The sequence below is a fragment of the Malus sylvestris genome, chromosome 3, assembly GCF_916048215.2.
Source record: "Malus sylvestris chromosome 3, drMalSylv7.2, whole genome shotgun sequence".
NCBI lineage: Eukaryota > Viridiplantae > Streptophyta > Magnoliopsida > Rosales > Rosaceae > Malus > Malus sylvestris.
This window is the reverse complement of record NC_062262.1, coordinates 36,144,692-36,155,758: the sequence shown is the minus strand read 5'-3', so window position 1 is coordinate 36,155,758 and position 11,067 is coordinate 36,144,692. Positions and strand designations below refer to the sequence as shown.

General features: G+C 37.6%; 2 protein-coding genes across 2 annotated transcripts; one reads left to right on the top strand and one right to left on the bottom strand.

Moving 5' to 3' along the window:
• The first annotated feature begins 775 nt into the window (after window positions 1-775).
• On the top strand, window positions 776-1,817 carry LOC126616757 (protein SEED AND ROOT HAIR PROTECTIVE PROTEIN-like). The gene is made up of 2 exons (XM_050284860.1): window positions 776-1,079; window positions 1,177-1,817. The coding sequence occupies exons 1-2, from the start codon at window positions 851-853 to the stop codon at window positions 1,521-1,523; spliced, it is 576 nt and encodes a 191-aa protein (XP_050140817.1). The 5' UTR covers window positions 776-850; the 3' UTR covers window positions 1,524-1,817.
• A 346-nt stretch (window positions 1,818-2,163) lies between these two features.
• Window positions 2,164-9,804, bottom strand: LOC126616747 (putative GTP diphosphokinase RSH1, chloroplastic). Its single transcript, XM_050284850.1, has 24 exons — window positions 9,397-9,804; window positions 8,892-9,082; window positions 8,215-8,394; window positions 8,039-8,104; window positions 7,849-7,941; window positions 7,634-7,765; window positions 7,402-7,503; window positions 7,242-7,319; window positions 7,089-7,160; window positions 6,554-6,661; window positions 6,287-6,384; window positions 5,884-5,944; window positions 5,713-5,775; window positions 5,558-5,614; window positions 5,364-5,465; window positions 5,066-5,224; window positions 4,814-4,945; window positions 4,626-4,712; window positions 4,454-4,525; window positions 4,143-4,229; window positions 3,596-4,052; window positions 2,957-3,018; window positions 2,802-2,870; window positions 2,164-2,689 (listed from the first exon to the last, which is right to left on the bottom strand). The coding sequence occupies exons 1-24, from the start codon at window positions 9,419-9,421 to the stop codon at window positions 2,585-2,587; spliced, it is 2,658 nt and encodes an 885-aa protein (XP_050140807.1). The 5' UTR covers window positions 9,422-9,804; the 3' UTR covers window positions 2,164-2,584.
• Window positions 9,805-11,067: the final 1,263 nt, after the last annotated feature.

The following is an 11,067-nucleotide window of genomic DNA, read 5'->3' as shown; positions in this document are numbered from 1 at the left end:
TTTGTACGTCAAATTTATGGACAATATTTGAATCTTGATTGTTAAAGAATATAAGAATTCGATAATAAGAATTTGCACAATTACTTTTTCTGATAAAACACCAATACTTGTCACGCTGTCCAAGTAATAAAATGCAAGTTTGAGATAATGTAAATGTGATAAATAATGAGCCGTTAATTTGTATCTCTGCAATCTTGACGATGATTAGTTTTTTGTGTTTTGTTTGCTTTCAACTAGGTACTATTTTTAGTTATGCATTCAGGGCTCGCTTGAAAATTGAAAGTGTTTTTAAAATATTTGAAAACGTTTTTTGAACCAATTCTTAATAAAAATATAAGTAAATCTTAAAAAAAACGTTTCAAGTGTTTTTGAAACCTAAAAAAAATTAAAAAAAAAAGTTTTTAGTTAAAACTAATTCCAAACTAGCGTTTAGAATCATAAATGTTTTCTACAATCGATGGGAGGTTCGTGATTGCATGCAGACAGGTCAACTGGTTGGTCTGATTTTTTTTATATCCCAAATCCTAATCATTTGAGACATTATCTAAACAAAATCTGATTTCGATGCCAAATAACTATAAAAAATAACCTCAAGAGACATTGCATAAAAAAATTAAGGACGTGGAGAAAGAATTTGCAGTTTGGCAGTCACGTTGCTCATATCTATATGTCGTGCAACCAAGTTGGTTCCTGTAATTCATATATTTTATGTCACAAAAAATAACAGATTTATCCCTCTCTATAAAAAGAACATGGTTTCATTTTCCATCCATCTCTCTAATTTAAGCATACTTCAATATAATTTCTTTACAATTTTGCCAAAACGAGAAGGAAAAAAAAAAGCTTCGCAATGGCGGTTTTTTATCACCATTTCTTGCATGCAACCTTTTTGCTAGTCTTGGTACTGGTGGCAGTGACGGCTTCCGCGGCTGGTGCGGGCGGCTACGGCAACACAAATCCTGATCAGTATGAGAAGCCCAAACCAGAAAAACAGAACAACCTACTATCAACCAATGCCATTTTGGGCATTCAAGGCCTTGTTTATTGCAAATCCGGCCATGAAGTCCTTCCACTCGAAGGCAAGTTTGGTTCTCTCTGTAAATTAGAGTAGTTTATAATATAGTTTTGTGCTCGGTCTTAGTTTCTAACCTTAATATCATTCAATTAATATGTCAGGAGCGGCAGCCAGGATAACGTGCGAGGCTGTAGACCAATATGGGTTGGAAACTTCACCAGTCACCATCTTAGGTGATGCAACTGACGCAAAGGGTTATTTCTTTGCAACAATATGTCCTTCTGAGATTGAAAACAAGAAGCAGCTCACTAAGTGCAAAGCCTTTCTTGAACTCTCTTCGTCGGAGACTTGCAACATTCCGACGGACTCGAACAGCGGAATCAGTGGTGCTGTGCTAGCTTCATATCGCCTCCTCCATGACAAGAACATCAAGCTATATACTGTTGGGCCTTTTACTTTCACATCATCACCACAAACCCAGAGTTCAGTCCCTAATAATGGCTACTAAATAAGACTACTTTCGACGATTTGAGTGATAATAATGAGAAATGAATTTTGTCCGTCGATTATTTTTTAGTTTATTCAATTCAAAGATCAGAATAATCAGAGGCGTGCAAAGAGAGAAAAATGATGTGAGAAGATGTGGGGAGGCAAATGATTTACTTTGTAATTGATCAGTTTTAATTTTTCTGGTTGCTAGAGTTTTAAGAGTTTTTAGTCACAATGGTCCATAACAGTGGCATAACTCTCACTTTGGTTGTTGACATTGAAAATCAATAGAAGTGATCTTTAAGTTTGTCCACCGTAAATTAGTTTGGTCATTCCGTAAAAAATCTATCAAATCCTCGTCAAGTGGAGAGGTTGGTTTGACTAAAATAACCTTAAAATGTTAGTCATGTGGTCGTACACATGACAATTTAATGAGAATATTGATAAATTTTTTACGAAAGGACCAAAATTATTTACGCTCGATAAACTCAAGGATCACCTTTATCAACTTTTATTGTCAGAGACCAAAGTGAGAAGTTTTACCAATCTTAGAGATTATTTTACCTAAAAAGCCTAGAGTTAATTAGCATTTCATAAACAAATGTGACAAGCTTAATTTGTACTCTACCATTCAAGCAATCCTAAATTAATCCAGCATATTGTCGAAGCTATTATTGACACTCCTAAAATGTCGTCGTACACTGCTTGAGAGTAAAATTTCTCCCGTGAGTTTTATGAGAGAGCCGGAGGAGTAGTTCCCTTTCAACTACAAATTATACAAAAGAATATGAATAGCAAATTTGGTACAACCCTCTGTCGCTGTGTAGCTTTTCTCATTGTCCTCTCTCCTCACAATTTTCTTTACAAAGTGTATTACACTAAGCCTACGTATTCACACCCTTTCCTATATACACCGCCCTGAATTTAGACCTCCCTCGTTCTTATGTTGCCGGCTTATTTGGCCAAGAGTCTCCAACAAAACTCTAAAACATGACGGAATTTCAGATTTCTTTAGGCAAAACTTGATAACCACGCCAGCAACGGCTGAGCGGATTGAGCGTTGGTGGCTCCATGAATGGCTCAGCATTCAAGATATTGCAGATTATCCATTGAGCTAGGTACGCTGCAACCCGTAGACCATCCCAATACGCCTAGAATTATATCGATGCTTGAGCATGCAATAACCTGAGAGGGGCGAGGGGCGAAGGGAGAGGGGAGAAAAATTCTCATGTTAGCACAAAAAGAATCACCATGGGATAAAAATACAGGGTTCAGAGATGGATGTCAGAGATATTACCAAACTTTCCACATTTCCTTCGACGTGAAATAACATGACCGCCATTCCCCTTTCCCCGTCAATCTCAGCCTGGTCATTGATGGTAGAGGTGTTACAGAAATAAAAGAGAGTGCATCAACATAAAAAGCAAATAACTGCCAGCTCCAACCACTCACCACACAAGAACAAATTGTAATGCCTGCAGCTGCCAATGCTGTAGTAACCTCAGCCATCATACCTGAAATTATTGTTTTAAAGTTAAAACAGGTCTAGAGTGATACGCAGACGACGTCTACATCCATCAACTGAAACTAATAAGACCACATGGTACTGATTGACTCAATCTATGAAGGTAAATTAGAAGAAAAAAAATTTGTCCCGGGAATCCTTGTAAATCATTACTAAAGTAAATCAAGTAGGTTGAAAAGAGTTTAGGGTTGAAAAGAGTTTAGGGTAGTAAACAAGATATCTCCACTGATCTTCTCAAGAAAGAAAAATAATCAGAAGTGCCCACTGAGTGCTGACTTGCACAAGTTGGATCTCAACTAGCAGCAAATGCGTCACTACTGTTTTTAACCTTGAAGGTAGAACAAAGGGAATCTATCAATAAAAAAAAGGTCGCACCCAGTGCACAAGGCTCCCGCTTTACGCAGGTCTGGGAGAGGTGAATGTCGGCTAGCCTTACCCCCATTTATGAAGAGGCTACTCCCAAGTCTCGAACCCAAGACCTACCGCTTATGGGCGAAGGCACTTGCCATCGCACCAAGTGCGACCTCTAAAGGGAATCTATCAATGGTTTAGTAAAAAAAGCTAACCTTTTCGATCAACACAAACCACACAGAACCATTGTATGGAGTGCCCTTCAATACTATGCCACGATGCAACCTTGCTGGCCTGCCAACTTTCTAAACTGGGCAAGGCTTCCTTGCACATTGGAATGTTAGCTTGCAACATTTTGGCAATGCCATTCCCTTGCGACAAGGACTCCCCTGCAGCCTTTAAACTTACATGCTGAACATTCTTGTTGTGCTTCCCATTCACCTTGGGAGCCAAGGCGCTTCCATTTGTAATTTGAAACGGATCTATAGAACTTCGTTCTGGCAATGAAACTTCTACAACATTCCCCATCATTTTTTCCCATATAGGTTTGTATCCTTTGAAGGTACTTGGGAGCTCTTCTGCTTCAATCTCTTCTTCAGAATCAGCAATGAAGTCATTTACTTTATCGGCTGTTATTTCAGCAACAGACAGGGCTGCTTGCTCCCTTAAGAACTACAATCACAATGAAATGTTTATCATTAGAGCAAGGCAGAAGTAATAGGACAAACAAAAATAAATCATCATCCAACCGACAAAACATACTTTCATAATTTTGTGCCTGGCACTACGTGTTTTTGCATGTTGCAACCACTGTTTGTGCCTCTGAAAAGCTGATTTTCCGGTAAGTGACTGGAGAAACAAGAAAAAGAAAATTATGATCCCTAAATGTACAAGCATAAGATAACAGAATGCTGAACATGTCATATAAACTCCTCTACATGTCCATATAAATGAGCAAGCTATTAGAATTTTACTATGTAATGCGTGTGCTGGTGTGTTTGTTAAGATTTTGTACATTTTATTGTACACATTTAAAGAAAGGAAATACAAGATGATGGTGGACAGATACTGACATTATAAGTGATTATCTCCACAACTTCTGCATTTACAAGTACATGCATAGGAGAAACAAGATTTCCATTGACCTGCACCAAAAAAAAGTCATCCTAGTTTTAATTCCATACATGAAGCCACAAATGTAAAATAAAAAAATAATATAAAATCGGTCAAATGTAAGCAAATTACCTTTGCTGCTACCATTTTGTTGCCAATTTCAGTGTGTATCATGTATGCATAGTCAATAACAGTTGCTCCTTTAGGAAGATTTTTTATCTGCATATTGTAACGATATCTATCAATACAATGAAGCAAAATTATTGGTGTGTGAAAATTTATGTTAACAATCTCAGTCATGAAGCAATCCAATTTCTTACCTCTCCCCTGGGAGTAAACACAAACACACGACTACCTAATAGATCTCTAGTGATAGTTTCAACAAATTCTCTAGAGCTCATGTTGCCAACAAATTCTTCTTGCCATTCTCTAATTGCATTGAGCCAGCCAATCTGGAAGAAACAAGAGACTTCATTCATGAGATTAGTAGACATGAAAGGAGTTTACCATGAAATCCCGACAAAGAGGACTTATAACAAATCATAAATCACAAATGCACACAGGTACAATACCCTGAGCGCAATGTTTGCATTGTTAAGGCAAACAGTCTTCCCTCTTGAACTTCTACCATTAGGGAGACTACGCCCAATTAAAACAGTAACAAATCCTCTCCCACTATAATGAGAAGCAATTCCTCTCTGAGCTATCAGATCCATCTCTTCTGTTCTTATCTGCCAAAACAGAAAGCAAGTGATGTAATGAATACCTCCTAAAAACCTAACAATCATGCAGGAGAGAATTCAACTCTGTAAAAACCTTATTATAAACTTTGAGAAAATATGAGCATGCTAAAAAATGATGTGATTGTACCTGCACTTCTAGCCGCAACATGCTTTCATACAAGAAAGGAATTACAGTTGTATGGAGACTCTGATAGCCATTAGGTTTTGGGGTGGCAATATAGTCTTTCATCTGTCAGAACAGATAAACACGAATTTTTAAATTCACGAATAACTTATACTGCTTAAATTGAATCTTGTAAGAGTAATTGAAGACATACTCACCATCCGAGGAATAGGAGTCCAGATTCCATGAACCAGCCCAAGAACATGGTAGCAGATCTGATGAGATAACAATAGAAGGAAAGCTCAACGACATACTAAGTACAGACTACAAAGTAAGTAAAGAATTCCCTATCTTGGCATGAGCAAGGATATACCTGTTGTGGGGTGCACAAAGGTCCAGCTCCAAGGGATGGCTTTGGTTTGATTATAATTCGAAGCTGGTAATAACGAACATAAGCTATAACTCAATGAAGAAATATGAATAATTATCATGAAATGTCCTCAACAAAAGTTTCAAGTTAGCTGAAGGAAATATCAGAACAAACCTGTGCAATTTGATTGATCTCGTTAATTGAACTTTTACATTTGAGCGCGGCCTTGTAGATACTGCAAGCAAAAATCAAGAACAGTCTATTTTAGACCCAAAAATAGTCCTCAAGAAACTGGCTGCTGAAATATGAAGCAGAATGATAAATTCTCAGACAAAGAATGACACTCTAAGCTTGAATGTAACATCTCATTACAAGGATTACAAGAGTGATAGGTCATGTTCCATGCCACTTTAAGATCTCTTTGGACAATGTCCTTGTATTTCATGTACCAGATAACACAGCAGTACTTAAATCATATAATAAAGTCAAAGAGAATCATGCTTGTAATGAGTTTAGAAAATACAAAACAGGCCACAAAAAAAGAAGGAGAAAATGGTGGTAGGACTTATGATCTGACCTGTATGGTTCCTTACACACGGCACGAACTTCAGTTTTCACCTCCATAAGTTCTAAGAACTCATCATCCTGAATCCTCTTCAACAAAATTTTGTTTGCCTAGCACAAATAACTAAGGTTTGATGAGCAAACATCACCAATAACACAGTGTTGAGAAATTAAAACTGAGAGCCTCTACTATATTTGCATGCCAAAACAATAACCATATAATCAACAATGTCCCCTGAGCATTACGTAGACCCTGTTGTTCAACAAATTAATGCATTACCTCCACAAGTTCTTTCTCATGCTCTTTGTAGAGGCCTGCAACTCTTCTCTTGATCTTAGCATAATCTTCAGCATTTGTGTACATGAAGGAAAGGTTTTCAAGTTCCGACTGCAAGATGGAATATGCGGGCATTCAGAATACAAATTAACAGAAGCATCATTTATCAAAATGAAATAAGATAGAACACTTTATCATTATAATCATATCAGTACTCATAAACTTGAAATTTAGTTGTGAAACCCTCACCTCACTTCAAGACAAGAAACTTGTATTGCATAAACTATATTTTAAGGACAGAACTTTAAGTCACAACTCTAAATATTCAAACTTTAGAGTTTGATGACTAGTTATCAATAACTACTTATTTAAGCTACAAGCGATCACAAACCAGGTCCACAGGTTTATGCTACACGAGATGATAATCTAGGTTCCAATGGTGAAATCAGCAGTTGGCAGTTGCAGAACTGGAATATTGATAATAGAAAAGCATAAACGGGGAATAAAATTGTAAACGAAAGTCAAAAAAATGGTATACCTTGATTTGGTACATCCCAAGCAACTTTGCTAGAGGAGCAAAGACCTGCAATGTCTCCTGTGCAATGCTTGACTGGACACAACAAAATATCAAACCATATCAGGCACCAGCTAAATACAAATATCAATATACTTTAAAAAGACAACACAACACCTGCTTATGCGGTGGCATGTGTGAAAGGGTACGCATGTTATGGAGTCTGTCAGCTAATTTGACGATGATAACTCGGACCTGGGGCAACAAGTATTTTAGTTTCTAAATGGTTTCAATTATAACACATAAAATTTGAAAGAACGATAAGAAATAGATCTACCTCCTCTGTCATGGCTAGAAGCATCTGGCGAAGGTCATCTGCTTTTACATCTTGTACAGAAACCTCTTCACTCTTGCACTTCAATTTTCCCAGCTTTGACACCTAAACACAAGGATACATTGAAATAGTGCATGCCCAAATACTTAGGAGGTTTGTGAAACATTACAGAAGCTATTTAAAACATAAAAAAAACACAATTGTTATTATTACTAGACACATAAAGGAACAGAACCTTAGTTTCTCCTTCTACAATATGGCGAACAGTAGTGCCAAACTCCTCCTCTATCCTTTCGAAAGTAACAACATTGGTATCCTCGACTGTATCATGTAGTAATCCAGAAGCAATGGATTCCCAATCCAACTCCTAGAACAACGGATAATGTCACATCAATTCAATGTTGTGATTAAAATTAAAATACAGGCTATTTTTAATGTTGCAAGACTCACGAGTTCTCCTAAAATTCGTGCAACTTCAACTGGATGAATGATGAAAGGCTCTCCACTGCGCCTTTTCTGACCATCATGTGCGTCAAAAGCCAGCTATATAACCAAAAACTAGTGTTATATATGTTCACCAATTCGATACAAAGGATTTTGAAGACAAGAACTAAACTTTGTTGTTAGGCTTATATCTAACCTTAAGAGCATTATGGACAAGTTCCAGTTCTTTAGGTGAGAGGTATGAGATAGACGGCTTAAGATCCTGCAACAATCAGATTACAGACAACGTAATTTAAACATTAAATTTCCCTGTTTGTATGATAATAACTATTATTTTCGTTGATGCATATTTGGGCAATAACAAAACCTTACCTCCCACAATGTTTCAGAAGAAATATCATCCAAGACAGCTGAAGACAAAGATGAAGAACATCGCAGATGCCATCTCTTACCACCAACACAAAGAAAACCTGATTTAAGCAGTCTTCCAAGAACTACAAAATCTGAAGCTTCAGCAGAATTCCAACCTCCTACGCTAGAGGACTGATATCTCTGTAGAGAGTACAATAGAGAACAGGTTCTATGATTAATAACCATGCAAGATAATTGCTTGGGCAACAGACCACTAACATCTAGTGAAGACAGTTAAATTTTTTAAAGAGAATTGCATAAAGTAAGGTTTTTGAAAAGAAAACTAGCAAGCACCTATACCAAGTAACAATTTTGCTCCTAAATCACAGCTCCATGCTTAAATTGTTTCTTTCCTTCATTCTTTCACAAACAAAATGTACTCTTACCCCCCTATTCCCCAAACCCAATAGATGTTTAAAAACAAATTTAACCACTTTGCGAAGGTACGCTTATTAGGATCCCTACATAGATATGCTGCACCAATTTATCTACTTCGAGACATGATAAACTTGAGTGCTGCCTAACGGCTAGGCTGGCCAACAAGTAGTAAACTTGCACCCAAAATTAAGACATCTAATCAAGGAACTTGGGTTTCAATCGGTGGCAGAGAGCAAATCCACATTACACAAAGAACTTACATGATTAGTCCGGTTCCTTCTTCCATTTCGTGAATCTGGCAACCATGAACATTGAGGATGATGAGCCGTGCTCGCAAGAAACCCCGTCAAGACTCTTGGAGCTTTCCACGCACAAGAGAACACGCTACAGTCATTTCTCCCACTTCCGTCCCCTTTCGATAGCTTACACACATTCACGCATTCTAAAGAAACTACAGCAATTGACACACAAAATCAAAAGTTATTCAGATTCCCTAATTATCTGTTTGGATGCTCAGAAAACCAGTAGAAACAAAAATTCAAGAATTTCAAGTTCCCGTTCTTGCAAATCAAAACCAGTGGAAATAGTGAATCGAATTTCCTCAACGAAGGTGAGACCGCCATGGCAGTGTCCGTACACTGAGTTAAGCTAAGCTAACTAGGTTTTTCTTAAACCAAGTCTAAATTAACAAATAAAAATTCGAAAGTTCATCAGTGTCCTACATTTTCTAAGCTAGCAGCGAAGTAGCAGAGCAGAGATACACACCTGACATGGAAGGAGCGGAAGACATTTGCAACGGAAGAGAGCAATCTCATTGAACCGAACAGAGCATTTAAACGACACCAGACGAAGCACGCCACGCAGAATATGAAGAAAGTGGATTGGCAGCAGCTGATTCAGGCCACCAGAAAATCGAGAGCGCGCGTTTAATAAGACAGAGACGGTGGCTGTGCAGCTGAGAATCGGGGAGGTTCCGTTGAATCGGAGCGCCGTACGCGGTGCCCCCAAAACGTTCGTCTCGGACAAATTAGCGACGGACTGAAACCAAGAATTTGGCCAACAGATAATTTAGAGAGGGAGAGAGCGGAGGGGGAGGAGAGAGAGAGGGAGGGATAGCGAGGATCTTTTAGCCAAGGCCACACAAATGCCGTTCGTTCGATAAAGATATTTTTTGAGTTTTTTTTATTATTATTATTTTTATTTTGAGACGGGATTTATAGTGTGCGGAGGGAATAGATTTGGACTTTTAAGCCAGCATGGCAACATGATGGACACATAGGAGAAAAGTCCGGTTTTTGTCTGTATTAAAAGGTCATTCCACGTTTTAATACCCTTTGACTTTTGTAGTTTTACTATTCCTTCCCCAAGTATAGGAAAACTTGAATTTCTATTATCTTCGGATCTCGCATTTCGAAATCGATGGATTGAGAAATTTAGATTATTCAAGTGAGGAAGAGGGAGATTTGGACTTGTGATTCGTGTGAGATGTGTCAGTAGGATCGACTAAAGGGAGCTGTAGAATTTAAACTGAATGGTCTGGATTTCTCGATTTGTCGGCTCTGCACTGCAAGATTCAGAAAAAATCTCGATTCGGAAAACCTCCCTTTCTCACCTATTTTTCGCCTAAAATATTGTGTCATTGGTCATATTGTCTGTGTGAAACAAATTTTGTTGTGATGTTTTGTGAATTCGTGTTGTTTTTTACTGTTTCGAGAAGTTTTGATGGATCTTATTTTTAGAGTTATTTACTTTCGATGCGTCTTTATCTCTACAATTATTTATTTGATTTTCTACTTCAAAATGCTACACTTTGTGTTTTACTTTCTTTCTTTCGTTTTTTTTTTCAAATTGAATGATTAGTTACTTTTACTAACATGTAGGGTGCTACTCCTTGTTCGGACACACTAAAACATCTCTCGTGAACTAGAGTGCCCATCTGCACTTGGGCTATACTAATATCACTTATTTTGTTTTTGGCTCTGGATGGTAGTGAGAGCTGGCCTGCCTGAGGGAAGCTAGCAGGCGTACTGCAGATATCTAGCTACCCAGAAGAGGAGGACTTTTTCTGCTCGTTATTTTTGTATTATCTTCTGGGGAAGTTTGCTGCTATCTGATTTCTTTTGATGTCGTTGTACTTTAAATTGTCCTATAAGACGAGAAACTTCGCAATTTCTGCTGCATGCTTAACTATGTTTTTTGCATACACATATATAATAATCAAGCAGATGAAATTAAGAAATGGAAGAAAAAGACCAGCCATTTGACTCGTGCAAGTTTTCAAAGATAAAACAAGAAGATTCGATGATTCCATCTTTTTTTTTCAACTTTGTTGATTTGGCTGCTTTAGAGAAAGCATATACCATTGCCCAGATTTAGCATCTGTTGCATGTCTTTTGTTTTGTGCTGAATAATATGGAATATCTGGTCCAACGGATG

Coding starts and splice junctions, on each gene's coding strand:
- LOC126616757 (XM_050284860.1), top strand. CDS start 851: ATGGCGGTTTTTTATCACCATTTCTTGCATGCAACCTTTTTGCTAGTC. Junction 1,080..1,176: donor TGAAGTCCTTCCACTCGAAG/GCAAGTTTGGTT, acceptor TTAATATGTCAG/GAGCGGCAGCCAGGATAACG.
- LOC126616747 (XM_050284850.1), bottom strand. CDS start 9,421: ATGTCTTCCGCTCCTTCCATGTCAG. Junction 9,083..9,396: donor TTCCGCTCCTTCCATGTCAG/GTGTGTATCTCT, acceptor CAATTGCTGTAG/TTTCTTTAGAATGCGTGAAT. Junction 5,615..5,712: donor CTTTGTGCACCCCACAACAG/GTATATCCTTGC, acceptor TTATCTCATCAG/ATCTGCTACCATGTTCTTGG.